This window comes from Hippopotamus amphibius, chromosome 7, assembly GCF_030028045.1.
Source record: "Hippopotamus amphibius kiboko isolate mHipAmp2 chromosome 7, mHipAmp2.hap2, whole genome shotgun sequence".
Taxonomy (NCBI): Eukaryota; Metazoa; Chordata; class Mammalia; order Artiodactyla; family Hippopotamidae; genus Hippopotamus; species Hippopotamus amphibius.
In genome coordinates this window covers 9918253-9939354 of record NC_080192.1, presented here as the reverse complement: position 1 = coordinate 9939354, position 21102 = coordinate 9918253, and the positions used below count along the sequence as shown (strand labels likewise).

Below are 21102 nucleotides of genomic sequence, written 5' to 3'. Positions count from 1 at the left end.
ACACAGTTGGCATGTACAATAGACTTAGAGCTGGAAGGAACCTTCTGTGACTGGCGAGCACGTATGACTACAATTCCACCTGGCAGGTAGGCCCTTTGCAAGGGGACTTGACTGTGCTCCCAAGGGGTGGAATCAATTCCCTGCCCTTTGAATCAAGACCTGGATTGGCCAATAAAATGCAATGGAAGTGCTGTTATACAAGTTCAAGGCTAGGCTCCAGAGACCTTGCAGCTTCTGTCTTCACCCTCTTAGGCGCCATGAAGGAATTTGGTGCTGCCTGTTGGAGGAAGAGAAGCCACTGGAGGAGAACTGAGCCCCCCTGCCCCACCCCACCCCCGCCTTGGGGCCAACAGCAAGACCTACTGCCCGACATGTGAGAGAAGCCTTCTTGGACCTTACAGCCTCCCTGCTAAGTAGGGCTGCTGGAGTGAGCCCAGAGAAACCAGATGAGGAACCACCCAGCCCACCCACAGCACCTTGGAAAGAATAAACCATTGTTGTCTAAGTTTAGGGTGGCTTGTTACACATCACAGCCTAACTGAAGCCCAGAAAAGGGAAGGGACTCACCCAAGCTTCCACAGTGAGGCAGAGACCAGGTCTGCCTACGACCAGGTTTTCCAGCTGCCCCCTAGAGCCTGTCCCACCGCAGTGTCCTGCAGCCAAGTTCATCAGCTCAGCATGATGTGGGCCAGGGCGGGGTTGGGGGGGGCATGGTATAAACCAATCAGGCTCTTCCCACTTCTCCCTGAGTTATAAAGGGTTGGTTGACATCCACACAGAGTTCTCCTGCCCATCATCCCTAAGGAAGGAGGTGTGATTCATCCCATTCTACAGATAGTGAAACAGGCCAAGAACTGACGGGCAGCTTCCTGATAGTCACACAGCTTGTTAATAGCAAAGCTCTGACTCAGATCCACTCAAACCTCTTATGCCCAGTTAAGATCCTTCCCACTGGCTCCCAGGAAGGAGACCAGCAGGTGATAAAGTTCCCTCCAAGGGTCAGTCTCTCGGACAGGGGCACACACACATACACCACACACACACACCAACACATCCCATATACACATATACACATACTTACTATAGACACACACACACACACTCCATACACACATACCTACCACACACACCCACACACACACACATCATGTTATGCTCTCTCTCTCTCTCTCCCCTCCTCTTTCCCTCTGTCTCTTCTTCCCAACCCTCCATCTTCAACCAGCCTACCCCTAATGGACCATATACTTTATTAAAAATATATAGTTACAAACTCCATTGTCAATCTGGGCTGGGCCTGCAGGCCCAGAGGGACCACAGGGAGGGATGGCCCTTTTCCTGCTCCTTGGGGTCCCACTTCTGCACCCAAACCCAACGCTATCCAGGGGCCACCACAGCTGGCTCTGAGGGCCTCGAGGGAGCAGCCAGCTGGGCGAGGGAAGGGGCTGGGCTTGATGGTGGGGAGGAGGAGGGGCACACAGAGAGGGGCTGCACCTCCTTGTCCTGCAGGTACAAATGGCAGAAGGTGGGTTTGGTGCCTCCATCTCTCCATTTATAGGTATTTACAAAAGAAAGTCATGAGCAACAGACCACAGTCATGCAGAAGAAACGCACCCCCCTCCCACCCCCCGCAACGAACCCCCGGCCCACCCCAGAACCCCAAGATGCCCACCCCCCAACAGTCCAGCCGCCTTCCCCAAGGTTCTGAGAGCAAAGGGGGAATGTCCTCGAAGGGTCGGTGGGGAAAGGGTGGTGGGTGTGGGGTTCCTGAGCCGCCAGTGGGTAAGTGCTGGGGAACCGGGGCTGACCAGACTGAGGGTATCCTGGCCCTTGCCCAGGCCTGGGTCCTGGAGTCTGTAGGGAGGGGTCTCCCAGTCTTTGAAGCCCCCACTTCACTCCAGAAGGTCCACGGGGCCAGGGTGAGCTCTGTCCTGAGTGTGGAGGGGGGGTCCTGGCAGCCCACCCCCGGCAGAGGCTCTTGTGGGAAGCGAGAGGTCAGATGGCAGACTCCCTGCGGTAGGAGATGTTGTCCAGAGGGAGGGTGGCTTGCATGCGCTCCAGGTCCAGGTGGCTGCCAAACTCCAGCATCCGGATGATGCCCGCCTCTTCCTTGGAGCCCGCCTCCAGGCCCAGGCCTGCAGCCACAGCGGCAGCGGCCGCAGCCTCCTCCTCCATCTCCTCTTCCTCCTGGCTCATGAGGGCCAGCTCGTTCTCGTAGCAGAAGGCACTGGGCGGGGGCGGCGGGGCGGGCAGCACGGTGATCTTGCTCTCCTGCAGCTCCCGGGCGGAGCAGCAGGGCGTGCCGGCCACCTCGTAGGTCTTGTGGAAGCGCGAGTAGTCCACCTTGTAGTGGCTCTTCTCCTCGAAGACCACGGGCTCGAAGCGGTGGCCCCACAGGATCTCGCTGGCCAGGTAGGAGCTGCGGGCCTGGGTGGTCATGGCCGTGGCCTCCACCATGCCCTCCAGGATGACCACAATCTCGAAGTCCTCCGACTCCAGCTCCTCCTTGCCCATGCCGTACAGCGGGCTGTCCTCGTCGATCTCGTGGACGATGATGATGGGCGACACCAGGAAGATGCGGTCCAGGCCGATGTCATAGCCCACGTTGAGGTCCCGCTGGTCCAGCGGCAGGTACTCGCCCTCCTGGGTCATGTAGGGCTTGATGAGCTGGGCCCGCACGTGGGCCTCCACGATGTGGCTCTTGCGCAGGTTGCCCACGCGCCACATCAGGCAGAGCTTGCCGTCGCGCACCGAGATGACCGCGTGGTGGCTGAACAGCAGCGTCTGCGCCCGCTTCTTGGGCCGGGCCATCTTGGCCATGATGGTGCCGATCATGAAGGAGTCGATGACGCAGCCCACGATGGACTGGACCACCACGGCGATGACCGCCAGCGGGCACTCCTCCGTCACGCACCGGAACCCGTAGCCGATGGTCGTCTGCGTCTCCACCGAGAACAGGAAGGCGCCCAGGAAGCCGTTCACGTGCATGATGCAGGGCTTGGGGGACACCGGGGCCGCCCCGCCACCTCCCGCTGCCGGGGCCCCCGCCGCGGCCTCCGCCGGGCCGGCCTCCAGATCACCGTGGAAGAAGGCGATGCACCAGAAGAGGAGACCAAAAAAGAGCCAGGAGACGAGGAAGGCCGCGGAAAAGATCATCAGCATATAGCGCCAGCGCGTGTCCACGCAGGTGGTGAAGATGTCTGCCATGTAGCGCTGCGACTTGTTGCTCAGGTTGGCGAAGTAGACGTTGCATTGGCCGTTCTTCTTGACGAAGCGATTGCGGCGTTTCCGCCGGGGCACGTGGGCCTGCCCGTTGCGGCTGTGCCCGTGCATGTCCTGAAGCCGGCGTGGTCACCTGGGAAGACGCAGGGCCTGCCGGGGAGAAGCACACATGTGAGATGCTGGGGAGCGAGGGGCCGCCACGGGGGCAGCTCTTCAAGGACCTCGGGAACCCAGGTTCCAGGGCAGCAGGGAACCTACCCAGTGATGCCCAGAGGGGAAGAGCCTGGGCTAGGACGCCAGGTCTCCTCCACCCCGTGGGCAGCGTGCCAAGGTGGTTCTGACCACAAGGAGGGAGTGCCTCTGCACCGGCCCAGCCCCAGCAGCGGGCTCTGTCTGCCAGACCAGAAGCTGAGGCCACCGGGATCCGGGCTCCAGTGCCAGGCCCTCATGATGCCCCACCCCCCAAAGCCACATCTCCTTTGCCTGCTCTTCCGGGAGCTTCCCGATGCCCCTGTCGGCACCGCCCTCCCACCATGTGTCCCACTTGCCCTGAGCAGAGGCCGTTGTGACAGCTGTGGGCCCTGCTTACCTCCCTGGGTTCAGCCTCTGCCCTTTTGGGTCTCTCAGGGGCCGGACGTTCTCCTGTGCTGTCCAATTCGGCAGCCACTGGCCACCTGTGGCTCTTACATTTCATTAAAATTAAATAAAACGTTAGCTTCAGCTCCCCAGTTGCACTCGCTACATTTCAAGGGTTCCCACATGTGGCTAACGGCTACCCTCCTGGACAGAGCAGATACAGGACATTCCCATCATTACAGAAGCTTCTGTTGGGCAGCGCTGGGACCCACAGCCCCACCTCAGTTCCTGTCCTGTCCCCAGACTTGTTGGGAGCAGTGGTAGGCGAAGACACTAACGTGGTGGTTAAGACGGGGGTAAGAGGAGGCCTGAGTTTTGACTCCCATGTAGGCATCTCTATTTCCATATCACAGGCGAGGAAATGGGGGCTCAGAGAGGGGACGTGACCTGTCCAAGGCCACACAGCTGGTAAGTGGGTCACATCCAGGTGTGTCTAACTCTTCAGCCTCCAGATGCTGTCAGTATCACTGAGTTCCCAGTGCGGAGACCTGGGATGGGGGAGGCAGACACACAGCTACCTAGCTACGTATGTAAACTCAGGCAACTCACTTCACCTCTCTGAGTCTCAGTTTCCTCATCTGTAAAATGGGGATCAAACCCCTGCCTCTCGGCACCCGAGGTGATAGTAGGTGTTCGGTTAAAGCCAGCTGCCCTCCTGCCTTCCTTCCCACTTCCTAGGAGCAGGAGGAAGCTGGGGAGAGGCAGGATTCATCTGTCAGTGTCCCCAGATGTTTCAGTGGAGGCAGCCTCTCACCCTGCCGGGTGGCGGGCATGCCAGCTGGGCCCACGGAGGGCAGACCCTCCCCTCACCCTCTCCTCCACTGGGGCGCCAGGGGAGAGATGGTGCCGCCCAGGGCCCCAGTGGCTGGCAGGGCCGGGCCTGGGTCCGGGCCCGGGTTCCTAGTAACATTTTGGCCCAGAATTATATAAGGCTGGAAGTTTCTATTTTCTGTTCTATTCTTCTTCCTGATCTAATTGTGCATCTGTGGCAATGTTTATACACTTCCCCTGTTCAGGACAACTCGGTTGCCGCAGCAACCGGTGCGCGCCAACGCTGTAATTTAGAGATCAACAGCTTCAGAGCCTGCCTCTTCCCGGGAGAAACTCCCTCTCTCAGCCCAGGGAGAGTAAGCCCTGCCCCCACCTCCTCCCCCACGGTCACCCCACCCTGACCCTGGTGGGGTGACCTTAAAAGGACCTCCTTTCCCGCCTTAAAAGGAGCTCCCTGGATCCCACAGTCCTGGATGGAAGTCCCAGATCCACCACGTAACTTGGGCAAGTTACTTGACTGCTCTGAACCTCAGTTTCCTCATCTGGAATATGGGACCATGAGACCCATCAGTCTGAAGACCTCACAGGTAACGTGGGTGTGCATTGCTGGCCCTAAGAAGTCATGATTTTAGCTGGGCATCTCAGACCCTCTCTGCTACCTCCCCCTACAGCCCCAACAGCTAGGGCTCCAGGTGGTAGCCTCAAGGGGATTGGGGGCCAGGTGCACTTTCTAGGCTATAAATGGCTTTGGGGGGGTGGGGTGGAGATCTTCCTTTGTTAAATATGTCCCTCTCTGCTTTGTCTCACCATTTCAAATGCCTCCATGAGCACCACAGAAAGGACCAGAGCCTGAAGGAAGGGTTTCAAGATCACTGATTTCAAGACCCTCATTTTATATCCGGGGCCAAGGAAGCTCAGGGCCGGCAGAGACTTGCTAACAGTCCCAGAGCAGGTGGGCCAGCCCTGAGCGATCACCTTACTCCCACTCCTGGAAGGTCAAGGTGCTCCTAGGAAGAGGAGCTTCCTCCCTGGTGGGGCTGGGGTAGGATTTGGGGCTTGGGAAGCGCACAGCAGGCCAGCCCTGGTCGGCCCTGGACCCAGCGGCCTCAGGTTTGCAGGCCTGTGGCGGAGGGGACAGAGTGCAGCGTCCTCGGCCTTTGGTGGATGAGGGTGGTGAGGCCCAGAGAGGGTGAGGGCCCTGCCCAGAGCCAAACAGGAGGCCAGGCTGCTGCGGGCCCTCGTTCTCTGCCCAAAGGGGCTGGCCCTGACCTTGGGGGTTCATCTGGTGCTGCAGGAGAGGGTCCTTCACAGGGCTCCCCTCACCAGCACTGCCCACTGTTTCCCATTCCTGAGTGGAAGTGATGGGAGGGTCAGCCGAGTCCCAGGACGAAGCTCCCCACATCCCCAGCCCTGAAGCTCCCCCTGCCCCTACACTCACACCCTCCATGTCAACACTGCCCCCAGCCCCTGCCCCTCCATCACCCTGGTCCTCCATCCCCAGCACCCACATCGCAGCCTGCTGGGGGCACAGCTCATCCCCCAGACCCACGCCTCCTCTCCCAGTCACAGCCACCTCCTCTCCCAGTCACAGCCACGTGTCCGGAGCCCCTGCCCTGGGCCAGACCCCGGGCCAACATATGCCCATGAGCTCGCAGTGCTCAGAAACATCCACTCCTAGGCTGTTGGGAAAGGTGCCCTCAGGCACAGGTGCTGCCCCCAGGCCTGACACCCTCCATCATGGGGACCCCACGTGTGGCGAGTCCCCCTGAAGACCCTGGGCTGGTGAGGGCCCAGCCCCTCGTCCGCAGTGACCTGCCCAGATACACCACCACTCCGTCCATCACCACAGCCCCTGCTCAGGAGCGGGAGGTTCATCTGCGGGCACCACACAAGGAGGACCACAAAGCGAGGTGTACGGAGCTTGGCAAGTGCTTGCGGGTCACAACTGCCAGGAGATAGCCAGCTTTTCTGTCCCATGTTTGTCACACGGGGCTTCCTGGCAAAGGCACAAGGGCCTGAGGGAAAAGTAAGAAAGAGAAAGGGACTCGGATCATGGGAGAGAGGCGACAAGCGTTGACAATTGGGTACCATCCTCCTCTGAATACAGATGTTTTATTAAAAGAGAGAGAGAGAGAAAGCAAGAGCACCCTGGCTGTTTAGGTGACTGTACAATGGCTACAATTAAGCGTAATTTTCTGGAAGGAGGGAGCTGGTCTAACCTGCCTGCACCAAATATGCCCTGTGAACACACGCTGGAGAACAGAGTTTCTACGGTGGGGGCCCCAGGGGCCAGGCCCTCTAGATGCCTCGCTAGGTGACCTCCCGGCCCAGGCACTACCTCCTGTCACTGTACTTTATTTTAAGAGTTCAGCCTGCAACATCTTTCGTGGTGCGTGTTCTTTCTTTTGGGGAAATGATGGGGATGGGAGAAGCCGGCTGCTTTTTCTGAACGTAACATCCTTTCTTAGCAAAGTGAAGAATCGATGATGCTGTGCAAGTTACCAACTTTTTTTTTTGGTTTTTAATTTTGCTGTGCTGTGAACATCTGGATCCTGGACAACTAGGGAAACTGAGGCTGAGAGCAGGGCTGTGGCACGTGAGTCAGCAGCTGGTAAAGGACACCTGGGCCTCGGGGGGAGCGTGAAGGTGACCAGCAGGGCTGTCAGCTCGCTGATACCATCGCTATCCTGCCCCTTCCCGAGGAGTTAAGGAGGGCTGGACCCTGCCTGCCAGCGGGTCTGGAGAGGCAAGAGGACCACCCTGCCCCTGTGTCCTCTGAGGTTTTCCCTATGATTTTATGACACCGCATGCCCCCTTCTTGCCCACTGATTTACAATGTTGTGTTAGTTTCAGGTGTACAGCAAACTCCCTTTGCAAAAAAAAAAAAAAGAAGATAAAGTGGCAGCAGCCCCTGCAGGCGCCAGCAGCCTGGTCTGTGCAGGCAACTGTCTCCACAAGCACCTCCACCACTTGTGGGCATCACGGTGGCACCTGCAGGCCCTCTGGCCCCAGACAGCAGCAGCAGCGGTGGATCCTGAGACCCAGGCGGGCCGGCCGCACTCAGCCCCAGATGGCGGGTGGGAGGGAGGGAGGGATGGAGGGGGCAGGAGCCCACGCGTAGGGAGCACTTGGCCCGCCCGCAGGCCTTTAAGCATGCCATTGATGTTGGGTGGGACAACAGGCGAGGTGAAGGGACTTGTCCGAGGTCACACAGCTCAGCGTGGGGCCCCGCTGAACCTGTCACCCCTCAGAGACGGAACACTCTGGAAGCGCCAGCTCTGAGCCGGGTGCTGCCTGGTCTCTCTCGCTGAGGCATCACGGCAACTCTTTGTTAATTTAACAAGTATTTATTAAGCACCTACCACAGCAACAAGCAGGGTTATCATTTCTCTTCCCAGCTGGAGAATCGCAGGCTGGGGTTGGGGGGGGGGAGCAGGGGTGGGGGTCGCACAGCAGACGCGGCAAAAGCAGGATTCTGACTCGGGCCCGGCTGGCTGCAAATCCCGGCTCACCCTGGTCCCCCGTCTGTGGGCTTCCCTTCATCTCCCGGACCCCCTCAAGGCTCTCCCCGGCCCTCCAGGCTCAGCCCGAGCCCCCCTCTGTCCTCTGAAGCCTTCCGTGGCTGCCAGCCAGCCGCCAGCCCTGCTTCCTCGCAGCCCCTTGGCCCTCCCTCGGCTTTTTTTCAACTTTATGAAAAGAATGGGCTGGTTAAAGCCTCACGTTTGGGGTGGCAAGACCTGGCTCTCAGGCTCAGCTCTGTCCACCTCCCAGCATGTCCTCTGTGGACCTCAGTTTCCTCATCTGCAAAAGGGAGACGATGCTAACAGTACCTACCTCACCTAAGTAACAGAAGCAGAACATCAGCCGAGGAATCAAGAGGGCAATGCAAAGAATGAGATGAGATGAAATGATGAAGAGGACGAGGTAAGAACACTGGCCTGGGAGACCGGAAGCCCGTCTGCCAGTCCTGGCTCCATCACGAACTGCTCCGGTCAGGGGCGCCTTCTCACTGTCTGCCAAATGGGGGACCTTAGTTGCTCTCTCACCAGAGATCTGGGACGATGTAATGAAGCAAGGGCCCAGCACAGAGTCTGAAATAAGGTGGGTGAGCAGGTGGGTGTTCTTGAGTCTGCTGAGCCCCACGCACCCCTGAGCCCCTCTTGGGCCTGGAGGGGAGGCTGACTCTTCTACCAGAGGGAGAACCCACAGGGCAATGGAGGGGGGGCAGGGCCGAGGGGAGAGATTTCTCTGGGGGACGTGGAAGGAACCAACACCGCTGTCCCACTCTCCAGCCCTGTGAGGAGCACAGGGCCTGCCCCCCACCCCAGCTCTGACTGAGGCCTCTCAGGGCTGGACTACCTGGCTTGGGGGGTTCTTTTCATCTCAAACACACAGGGATTTGGAGGAGGGAAAGGACTGAAGTGCTCCTCAAGGAGAAAGGCGTCGCTGAGGATGGATCTAGCCATGGGGGTGTCCCGTCCTGCCCAGCGCCCTCTGTAGGCTCCTGTCCTGCTCCTCATTCTCTGGGAGGTCTGACTACTTTCTCTTGGTGAATATTGAGAGCCTACATCTTCCCCCTCCCAGTGCAGTGGCTCTGACTCTGGAGTCTTTGTACCACTTTCCAACTGTGTGACCTTGGGGAAGTTGCTTAACCTCTCTGGTCCTGGCACGCCTCCCCCTCAGGTGGGGTTAATAGTATCCCTTACCTCATAAGATTATTCTGAGAAGTAAATGGGATCATGCACAGGTGCCCAGCACAGACTAAGTGGTTGATTAGTGGTACAAATCCCTCCGGAGGCTGAACAGTCCTTCCCTGGATCCCCTCCCCTGGATATCAGATGTTGTGCCCAGAGCCCACCCTGCACCCATTACGCAGCCCCGTCCAACTTTTCTTCCAACACCAGCACAGGGAGCGGGTGAGTAAGAGCAGCGGCCTCAGACTCTCACAGAGCTGGGCCAGAAGCGGGCTCAGTCCTGTCTGGCTCCAGCAGGATCCTTGACCTCTAAGCCTCAGCGTCTTCATTTGCAAAGGAACACAGTAACGCCTACCTTGCAGGGTGGTGTCGTGAGGGCCAGGAGCAGATTGTCAACTGTCATAAAAGTGCAGGCCACACTGTGGATGCTCAACAAACTCTTTTCCTCCCCCACACCTTCTTTTGTACCCTGAAACCCCACTGGCCAAAGGTGTGACATTGCAAAATCCACATGGAGCATTTACTATGCACTTGCTCTGTGCGGGCGCTGCTCTGAGTGCTTTACGCTGATCAATTCCTGCCATCCTCATTATGACCTCAGAGGAAGTTTCCATTTTCATCCCTACTTGATTTATTTTTTTAATTTTTTAATGTTTTGGCCACATCACGTGACTTGCGGGATCCCCAACCAGGGATCGAACCCATGCCCCCTGCAGTAGAAGCGCAAGTCCTAACCACTGACAGCCAGGGAATTCCCCATCCCTACTTTAGAAGTAAGAAAACCAAGGCACAGAGAGGTCCAGCAACTTGCAGAAGGTCACACAGCTTGTAAGTAGTAGAGCCAGGATTTGGAACCAATCAGCAGATGCCAGAGCACATTCGTTAGACACTCTGCTCTCCTGCCTCAGAGATACACTGTCACATTAAAAGTTTCTTCCACTTAGTAAACATTTATCACGCCTGCCCTCCTATGTGCCGGGTTCTGTCCAGCCAGTCCTATTGGGAAAGGAGAAACTGGGTCATAGGGCAAGTTGGAGCCAGGACCCGGGTCCCTGATTTCAGGTCCAGCCAGAGCCTAGACACACAGGTGACACTGGGCTCCAGAGGGGCACTGAGCAGTGTGAGGTGAGCTGACTCATTCCTGCAGCTCTGCACTCCACCTCCTAACCACTCCGCCAGCCAGTGAACAGATTTAGAAAGCAAATTCCCCAGATTGTCCAGATGGGCCTTCCGGTCATGGCCAAACGGCAGGAACTGGTGGCTGGAGGACCCAAGGGCCACTGCTCCAACCTGCAGGTATGCGCTTTGCTGCATTGCTGATGCCTGGTCCCTGCCCTGATTGATGGAGGGCTCCCTGCCCCCAAAGGAGCCCCTTCTATTGGCCAGACAGTCCCACCAAAGAGGCCCCCCAAACACATTTGTCCCCTCCCCTACAGGAATTTGAAGGCAAGAATGGATCCCCGAGGCTTCTCTTTTCCAGAACAACCTCAGCTCCCTCCCTGGTGGTGGGATTCAACCCTGCACTGCCTCGCTGTGGCTTCTAGGGTCCTGCTCTGCCACGAGCTCATCCCTCCTAGGGGTCACTCAGTTACTCTCGCACACTTGCCGCAGGTCAGGCACAGGCCGTGGACTCGCCCAGCTTATGTATTGGCTTGGGAGAGATGCTACACACGTGATGAGCACTTGCACAGGTGGCAGCCATAAACCGTGGTATGCTCCTTGAAGGAAAAGTATGGCATGATGTGAAAGAGAGGACGAAGGGCCCTGGTTCAATGGGGGTCCCTGAAGGCCTCTTTGAGAAAATGACATTTAAACTGAGACCTGAGTAGGAGGTGGGAGCCAAGACAATCGGGAGAATTGTGTGTCTGTGTGAATGGTGGGTGTAGAACATTCTAGAAAGAGGATCTACACCAAGGCCAGATAGCAGCAGTGAAGTGAGCCAGAGGGAGAGTGGCCAAGGATGAGGGCCCAGAGGTGAGGGGTGGACAGGGTTGCGGCATTCATCTTCATGGCTACGGGAAACAGGCACGTGGTCAAGTTTTACCTTGTTTGATCTTTTAAACTTTCATATGAAATCTTTAAGACAAATAGGGGGACTTTCCCCGTGGTCCAGTGGTTAAGAATCCGCCTTCCAATGCAGGGGACGTGGGTTCGATCCCTGGTCGGGGAACTAAGATCCCACATGCTGCGGGGCAACTAAGCCTGGGGACTGCAACTACAGAGCCCGCACACCACAACTAGAGAAGCCCACAGGCCACAACTAGAGAGGAAGCCCACCCACCACAATGAAGAGCGTGTGCACCACAACAAAGACCCAGCACAGCCAAAATTAAAAAAAAAAGAAAAAGACAAATAGGAATAAGCTGTAATATAATAAACCCTGTGTATCCAGCACCAGGCTGGAAAAAAAAAAACATCCTCAATATAGCCCCAGTGGCACCCTGCCCTGGTCTGGCCTCAGAGGCCTCGGCTGTCTGAGCACGGCGCACATACTGGGATGAGATGGGTCAGCACACTGCGTGGGGCCCCGTGGAAACTGGAGGCAAGAGGGCTTCCGCTGCTGCCCAGGCAGCCAATGATGCCGGCTTGGAGCTGCCAGGGTGGTGGCACTGTGCTGGAGAGGAGTAAACAGACTGGGGACACATCCTGGACAGAGCCCCCAGGGTGTGGCGGTGGGCTGAGTGGGGGGTGGGGGGGTGGGTTAAGAAGAGGTGTGTCAGGAATAGGTGATAGTGAGATGCTTAAGGAGGACGAGGTTTAAGGAGCGATAGTTCCTAGTGTGCGAGGGTGGCCTTGAAATGTCCGTATGGGGAGGTCCGCAGCATGTCAGCCCCCGAGATCTGCGTTAGACTCATTTGGTTGTGTACGCCTGGATGAGGTTGTAAGTTGTGAGAGTGGATGAAGCCACCTGGGCAGTGATGCTGGATGAGGAGGGCCTTGGACCCAGCCCTGGGCATCTCCTGCATGTGGAGCAGAACCTGGGTTGGCAGATGAAGGCCAAGGGGCAGAGGGAGAGGAGTAGCAGGACAGCAGAGTCCCTGAAGCCAGGGCAAGAGGGCGTTTTAGCAGAGTTGCCCAGTTGACCCTGACCAGCCCAGACCATCTAGAGCAACAGCCCCACCTCCCTTCCCCATTAGGATGCCCTCTGTCCCGGGCCAGAAAGGGTGAAGACTCCTCAAGGGCAGAGGAGAAGACAAGGTGTTGAGTGGGGTCGGGCGGGGGGACAGGGGGAGGACCAGGGGGCAGAAGCAGAGGTGCCTTCAGCACAGCCCACGACTGCCCTCCCAATCCCAGTTCCCCAGCCAGGGGTGGGTGTGGAGATCACTGCCAGCCCCTCCGCCCATTGCCTCATCCTTGGCCTCTCAGCAAACAAGACTCTAGGAGCGGGGGCTGCTGGCCAGGGAAGAGGGTCTCCCGGAGTTTGGGGAGTGGGGGCCGATGCCCCTTGCTCACACAGGACTCCCTGGATCCGCCACTAGGCGCACAGGCCAAACCTAAGAAGAGGTGTGGGGAGGAGGGGGCGTAGGTAAAGGGGGTCAGAGCCGAGTGCCAGGGGTAATTCAGCAGAGGCCACGCGGGGCGGCTTCGGAGAGCCATGGGATTGTCTGTGACACTTGCGTGGGCTCCTGGGACCTGGGCCTGCAGACAGTCACACACGCGCGGAGCCAGATGCCTGGTTTGCCCAGCCCAGACTAGAAGCAGCCCAAACACGATGGTACAACGTAGCCAGAAAAAAAGGAAGGGGAGTGCTGTGGGTCTTCAAGATGTGTTTTTAAGTGAAAGAAGGCAACCGTGATGAACACCGAGTATAGTATCTACCATTTGTATAAAAAAGGAGAGAAAAGAAATTTATAGACACGCATATTTGCTTGCCTGTGCTTGCCTGTGGATGGAGACCCAGGAAACTGGTGACACTGGCTGCCTCCGGGGAGGGGAAGCAGGTGGCTGGGGAAGGGGTGGGAGGAAGAATTCTCACTGTATTCCCATTTGTGTCTTTTTAATTTTAGAACCATATGAATGTATTATCTACAAAAAAAAAGACACATAGAAAGTTTTAAAATTAGTGTGTACATATGTGTATTTTTTGAGAAGGGTCATAGTATTCATAAGGGTCTCAAGAGGAATTGTGATCCCAGAAAGCCTGAGAACAAACACTTCACTTAGGTGCTGAACGGCGGCAGAAAAATGTCTTCACCTCTCTGAATTGCATCTATAAAAAGGGGAGGAATAACACCCCCTTCACAGGCGTGTTGCAAAGATGGACAGTGACAGTGGAGGGTAAGGGTCATAAACTGTAAAGTGCAGAAACCCTTCGTGAACGGGCCGACTTACCGTCACCTCCCGTTCTCTCCGCAGCACCCTCCAGGGCTCCTCTGAGCCCACGGTCCTCCCAGCAGATCTGACGGAGGCCGCTGGCTCGCCCCTGTCTCCCTCCTCGAGTTTGCCAGGCCTGAAGGCCCCTCTCCGGGTTGCCCCTCTCCCAGCCTCTCTATTCAGAACCCATGCAGTGTCCAGGCTCAGCCTTGACTAAAAATACTACCCGGCCCCAATTGCCCTCCTGCGACAAGCAGATTCAGCTCCTGATCCAGTGCCTGCCGGGCGTCTAAGAGGCATCGCAAAACCAGCAGAGCCAAGACGGAAGGCGCGCCCCTCCCCTGCCTTCCCCATCTCCGTCTGTGACCTCCCGGTGGGCGGGGCGGGGGCGCTCGGGCATCACACCTGGACATCATCCTTCAACTCTCCCTGAACCCAAGCGTCATAATAATGATATAATCACTAGCATTTAGTGTTTACTCTGGGCCAAGCCCTGGCCGCTCCTTTGACCCTCATGACACCCTGGAGGTGGGTGCTATTATTTGCATCCCCAGCAGGAGTTCAGGAGCTTCCCCCAGCAGGTGAACCACAGGACTGGGACCTGGACTTGGGCCCCACACCCAGTCCATCCAGCCTGCAGCGCCCTGCCTGCCGCAAGCCTCTTTACTGCCGGACGAGTCCTCAGGGTCCTCCCTGAGCCTCCCTGCCTCCGCTCCCCATGCAATTCCATCTCCGCTCGGGCTGAGGACCCATGTCACTCCTCAGTGTGAGGCTCTTGGCTTCCCACGGCGCCAAACTGCCCTCCAACCTCCCCTCTCCACTCCCACCACGACCCCCACCCACGCGGGCCTTTCTTCTCGACCCTCTGGCCGCCCCTCCTGGATAAAATCCTCCAAGACTCCACTGCTCCTACCCTTCAGGTCTTGACTCAAAGGCTGCCTCCTCCAAGAGGCCCCTCAGGCACTCTCCGTCTGTGTCCTGATCTTCCTCACAGCATTCAGCCGAATCCAAACCGATTTCACCCGCAACCTTCCCAAGTGCTGGGACCTCGACTCTCTGCCTCATGCCTGAACCCCTGTGCCTGGCACACACAGACACTTAATAAACATCGGATGGCTGACAAAAAAACAAGATAATTTCAGCCCGTCATAATTTCCATGAAGGACCTAAGCAGGGTGATGTGACAGAACGTGACCAGGGAGGAGCTATTTTTGTCACCAGAGTCAGGGAGAACCTCTCAGAGGTGGTGGCCTCTGAGCGGAGACCAGAAGGAGACCCTCTGGGGTGCTGGAGTGGGGCAGGGCGTCCGGGGCCTCGGGCCTCAGCCCCACTCTCCCCTGGAGCACCAGCTTCTCCGCAGGTATCCCCAGGTGTCCTCCTAGCGGGGCACCCAGGGTCCTAGGCCCATAAGAGAAGCTCCAAGGACAAGAGGGGGCAGTGCTGAGGTGGGTCACGTGCAGGGCCAGCAGGAGTGGGCGAGTCAGACAGGCCCCTGAAGGGCCAGAGACAGTGGTAGGAACACTCCTGCTCATCCAGGACCGTGAGGGACCGTCACTATCAAAGAGCTACAGGCTCACCCATTGTCTCTGAGCATCCGCCAGCTGGCTCCTGAGGCCAGAGCTCTCAGACTCCATTCATTCATTCATTCATCACCCTAAAAATATGCTGAGCTGGAAAGGTAGCTGCCCTCCTGCCTGGTGTGTGACCAATGGAGCCCAGTGCCTTCCCTTGGAGGGCACTCTATAAATCATTGTGGAATGAATGAACATTTATTGAGCGCCTACTGTGCTGGGAGATGAGAAATGAGTAAGACACCACCCTGCTTTGCTGAGCTCCACGTGTAAGTACATAAGTATAGGAGGAAAGGGTCCTCACAGCCAGAGGGCTTGGAGAGAAGGTCCCCAGAGAGACAGGGGGCAAACAGAGAGCCCAAAGATGAAGCAGGGCTGGGTCAGGCAGAGGCCGGGACCCAGTGGGGTGGGGTGGTTGACCAGAAGGCTTGGGGGCCTGGAGCTAAGTGGGCTGCTGGGCAAAGGAAGGAAGGTCTGAGGACAGAATAGCAGCAACCTGCAATTCTCAGCACTTATATTCTTAGGAACCAAGCGTCCTGGAAAAAACGAATTTGGATACTCAAGCCTCTCTCAGTGTTGCCTCCAGGATTTCCCCAGGGCAGTAGCTTTCAAACTTTCTAACCAAGACCCAGAGTAAAAACAAACATATTGTACATTGCTACTTGTTATACAATAGAGTATATATAATTTAAAAGCTGAAGCAAGAGCATCACAAAATAATACTTACCCTCACTACATACAAGCGCTTGAAATTTTCTTTTTTATTTCATTAAAAAAAAACAAAACATAAGTAGTGGACCCACTAACTCAATTTCACAACCATTAAGGGGTCAGGACCTGCACGCAATTTGAAAAGCGCTGACCTTCGGGGTGCTTAGGAGCTATGAATGGGTTGAGATGGGATCTAGGGCTTATCTGGAAGATGCAACTGACCATTCTTGGATCACGGGCTTTTGGGGCCACAACCGCAGGAAGAGTTGTTGGAGGTCAAGAGGGAATACTGGGAACAGTCTGTTAGACTCTTGGGGTCACAGGACCTCTGCACTGCGGCCCAAACAACAGGGACTCTGGGTTCTGGGCCCAATCCCTTCCCTGGCCCTGTATTAGAACCTGCTGCTGTCCTCCTAATAGATGCCATTCAGCAGTTGTTTGCCCACCTCCCATGACAGGGAGCTCACCCCCCTCCTCAGGCAGCTCCCTAGAGTGTGGGGAGTGAGGCTCTGCCGTGCTATTTAATGCAGCTGGACTGTAAGTCCTTCCCATGGCTGCCTGTCCGTTCTCCTTTCTGTCCCCTGGCCTGTCATCTCAGGGACCTGGGCCAGCTCCAGCATGAGGCCATGGCCTGCTCTCTGTCCTACTCAGTTCCCTCTCCTCCCTGTGGCCCGGCTCCTGCCCCGCGTCTGGGGGCAGCCCTGGAGCCCAGCCAGAGAGAGGCTCTTTCCAAGGTCAGGTGGCCTCAGGATCTGCAGCTGCACGGCCTGGAGCTGGTGCTCAGCCAGCCCTGCCCCTGCCCAAGCAGGTCTGGAGGGCTCAGTACAGAGGTCAGGTGCTGACACTCAACACAGCCAGAGATGCAGTGTCTGAAGGTGATGACCGGGGACCTGGAAGTCTGCCAAGAGTGGCCACTGAGGTGTCGGAACACACAGAAGCTCATGTCAACAACAGGCCACGTTACACTCCCAGGCTCATGGGATCTTCCCAGCAACCCGCAGATGCAGGGGAACAAGCCCACCCTACAGGTCAGGGGATGGAGGCTCAGAGAGATGAAAAGGCTGCCTAAGGCCACGCAGCCACTCAGGGGTGGAATTGGACTTGAACTCAGATTTTCTGTTTCGCGTCCACAGGCCTCAGCAGAGAAGCCTTAGAGGAGAGAAGCCTTAGAGGAGCAGGGGAAAGCAGGCCACCCTCGGATACGAGAACAGGCTAGATTCCTCAGGCCCCAGAGTGCAGAGCCAAGGCCAAAGTGCAAGGCAGGTATCAATTAGCAGAACCCTCTAGACACAAGGGGGTTGCCCCAGGAGATGGTGAGCTCCCCCTCAAAAAGGTGTGGGGGGGCTCTGAGGCCCACGTGTCAGAGTGACTGCAGCTCCGTCTGCCCCCCGCCTCCCGTCCCCATCACCCACAGCCACGGCCCCTCCAGCTCTGAGCCTGCCACCTCCCCTGTGTGGCCTCAGGGAGTTCCCAAATTGCTCACCCCCACTCCATCTGTCCCCAGGCAGAGTGGCACCTCATGTTTCCCTGGGTTGGGAGGCCTGGACCTCTCAGGTCAATAATGGGAGAGGCGAGGCTCCTATAGGGAGTTTGCGGTGGGGGTTGGAGAGGAGCTGCAGGGTCGGGGTAGGGAAGAGACTTCGCTAGGGCGTCCCAGAGGCCAGACAGTACAACTTGGTGCTAATTCCGCCACTAAGGCGAGGTTGGGCAAACTCCCCTCCCCAGGCCTCCATCTCCCATCAGTAAAATGGGACCAGCCCCTCACAGTGCGTGGACCCTCCCCTCCCTGGCCTAGCTAAGGTTCTCTCCCATCCTTGCAGCCCAGGTGGAGCTGGGGTGGGCTCCGAGAACAGATGGGGCAGCAAAAGGAAAACGCCAGGCACATCCTCCCACCATCACCACTGGTTGTCCCTGTTTCACAGAGGAGCAAAGAGAGGTTCCCAGGGGGACGGTGACCTGGTTAATGTCACTCGGGATAAGTAAGTGATCCAATCCCAGGCCTGCCTGACTCGGGCAGGCTTCCTCACTCAGCCACGCCCTCTGTGACAAGGGGCTGCTACCCCTGCCCCTCTCTCCAGCTCAGGGGTTTTCCCAGGAGATCAGCTCCTCTCTCACATAAATACAGGGAGTGTCTGAGGGAGACAGGGGGTGTCAGCAGCTCTGGGAGTGGGGAGGCAAGGGAGTCAGAAGGAGCCCTGGGCTCTGGTCCAGCCCCAGCTCTGTCACCGTCACTGTGTGACCTTGGGCAAATCACTATGGTCTCTGGTCTCCATCGCTCCATCTCCCAGCAGAGTGCTTGAGAGAAAGCAGACACAGCAACAGACCAGGGCTGCAGGGTAAAGGTGGCGTCCAGTGTCCGAGATCAGGGGCTGTTTCTGCCCACCTGCACCCATGCCCCACTGCATCTCCCTCCTGCCCTTCTGAAGCCCAGCCCCCCCACCCCCACCCCCACCAGGCCCACCCAAGCAGTCCTAGACCCAAGCTGCGGGTTGACAGGTCACAATGGTAACGTCAACTCCCCATACAGCTCCAGCTGAGGTCTGAACCACCAAGGACCACCTTTCTTGGTAGCCCTTCTCCTTGACCTGCCAATGCCCCTCATGGGCACCTCCTCCTGCTTACAGGTCAGATGTTCCAGCATCTGGCAATAGGGCTGGACTGGCCAGGTAGCCACAGGCAGGAGTGGGGGTACTGGTGCAGGGAGAGGAAAGGGAGCCCCCGGCTGGACAGGAGGCACCCTCCCTCCCTCAGGAGGCCAAATGAAGGGTCGCAGAATGGTTAGAACTGGGACTCAATGCATCCCCAGCTGGACAAACAACATGTGGCTCTTTCTACCCCTTGGACCTGAGGCAAACTCTTGCGTCTCACTGAGCCTCAGTTTTCTCATGTGGAAAGTGGGCATGATGGCCCTCACAGGGTGGCAGGGAGGATTAAGTGAGATCATGAATATAAAGTCCAGTGTAGAGCCTGGCACCTCGGACCTTGTCCCCTTCCTGCAGCTGGACCTCTGGGAAAACCTTTGTCACCCCTGCCGCCAAGCAATAGCACCATCTATCTGAGCAGTGCGAATGTATGAGTGTGTGAGTGAGTGAGCGGAAGTGAGTGAGTGTGAATGTGTGCAAGTGTGTGAGACCGTGTGTGTGATAGTGGGCCAGAGAGTGTGTGAGTTGGAGGGGGTGTGTGTGTTGGGAGGAGGGGAGGCAGGGGGACGCGTGGGCGGGGGCCGCACCTCACCATCCTTCCCACCCATTTGTCTGGCCTGTGTGTCCTGAAAAGGAACGGTGGTCTTGGAACCAGGCAAAACCCATCAGTTCACATCAAGTCCAGTCACTTTCCATTTGTGTCCGGCCAGCTCCTCCCCCTCGCTGAACCTCAGTTTCCCCTTCTGTGAACAGAGGGACCCACCGATGCCCCGTCAGATTCGACTCAGGGACCGGATGGCGGGCCGCAGGGGCAGAACTGGCCCAGGCCTTTGGGAACGGGGGGGCCGAGACCCAGCGCAAGTTGGAGCATGAGCTGCGCCGCGCCCCCGGCTGCACCCCACCCACCGCCCCGTCAGCCCCGTGTGCGCGCCCGCAGGAGCGCGCGTGTGTGACTCAAGGTCTATTCATAGCTGAGCTCCACCAGCTGCGGCGTCACAAGCAGAGGGGCCTCAGCCCATATTATTATTTCAATTACCATCTGAATTAAAAGTTTGAGCAGCGATCAGCCCACGTAGCGAGGAGAAGAGGGAGCAGGAGAAAAATAAAGATGAAAAGGAGAAGAAGGGCTGTGCTCGGAGATCCCCCCACACCCCAAGGAGGACTGAGTCGCTGAGGAGGCTTAAAGGTTATGCCAACCCCCAGGATTCCTGCCCGCCCCTCGCCCAGGGCCCAGGGTCCTCACGGGAATGGGAGGAGCACTATGAGATGACAGCCCAACGGCAGCTACTTTGTGGAAACAGACCGTTTAGTCCAGATGCTTGACCACACCGAGGGGCACACCAAGCTCAGAGAGGCTGAGGAACTGACCTAAGGTCACACAGGGAGCCACACCCAAGGCTGCTGGCTCCAAGACCCTCTCTTGCCAGACAGGTCCCACCTACAGTTTCTCCCGACCTCGACCTCACAGGCTATGTGACACTGACATCTGTGGGTGGCCTGGGGCGGGGCGCGGGGCAGGACCAGGGAGGACAGACGAGGACCTGCTGTTCCTGCTGGTTTCTCTTCCTGCTCCCATCTCCCTGTCTGCAAGGCTGGCTCCCCTACCCGCGACCCTAGCCTAGAGCCCTCACTCTCAGCCGTCTGCCAAACCACCCATCAATCTGCATCCCCAGTCCCAGACCTCACTCCATCACCAGCCCAAAGTCTCCTCCTTGCCCACCAGTGCAGGGGACAGAGCCCTGGCCCAAATCTAACGCTCTAGACACCTCTGGGCAGGCCATTCTTTGTCTCTGAGCCTCAGTCTTCCCCTTTGTGAAATGAGTTCTCCTCTTGGGTGCATGTCTATTTCCATGTCTTCAGAATGGAGCCCCCAGAGGATCTCTGAGGGGGTGTCATGCTGTGGGGGCGACACACCATCTCCTGCCAAGCCCCAGCCCAGGGGAGGAACGTTTTCCACTCTTTCCTCAAGGAAGTCCCTGGGACAGCCCCGGAGAATCAGACTGGCCCAGACTCAAATCCGGACTCCTCCACCTCCCTGCTGTGTGACCTTGGACAAATCACAGAGACTCTCTGAGCCGTGGCTCCCCCATCTGTAATGCAGGGACCTCAATTTGACATTGTGGGGTTGCTGGGAGGGTTAAATAAGAAGGGATTTATGAAAGCTCCTAGCCCAATGCCTGGCACGACCACGTGCATTTCCTTGCTGGGAAGCCAGTAAGTGATGGGTACTGCTTCCCAAGCTCTCAGCATAGACACTTGAGATTTTGGAGGTGGGGATGTTATTCAACCTTACCCATAAAGCAGGAGTCACCAGCTCAGATCCCTGGCAGGTACTCATCTGGTTCTGCTTGAATAGCTCCAGGAATGAAGAGCTCACTATTTCGCAGAACATCCACAGATGCACCTCCAGCTCTGGGAATCTGCTAGAAGGGGCCATAATCTGCCCGAAACTGGCTTGAAAGTGAGTCTGAAAGAGAGCTCTTTGGATAGACCAAGTGAGGGATGGGATTCATGGCCAGGGATGGTGGGGATGGGGCAGCCAGG

At 57.4% G+C, this 21102-nt stretch overlaps 1 protein-coding gene across 4 annotated transcripts in view; it reads right to left on the bottom strand.

Moving 5' to 3' along the window:
- Window positions 1-1632: 1632 nt before the first annotated feature.
- KCNJ4 (potassium inwardly rectifying channel subfamily J member 4) overlaps window positions 1633-21102 on the bottom strand; it is a 28567-nt gene continuing 9097 nt past the window's right edge. For 3 of the 4 annotated variants that reach the window (XM_057741981.1, XM_057741984.1, XM_057741980.1), the window contains exon 2: window positions 1633-3369. In XM_057741981.1, the coding sequence (XP_057597964.1) occupies window positions 1993-3330 (1338 nt within the window). In that variant the 5' untranslated portion in view covers window positions 3331-3369 and the 3' untranslated portion in view covers window positions 1633-1992. Of the gene's footprint in view, window positions 3370-3808; window positions 3897-21102 lie in introns of those variants that run through there. The other variant, XM_057741983.1, reaches the window with a different exon arrangement.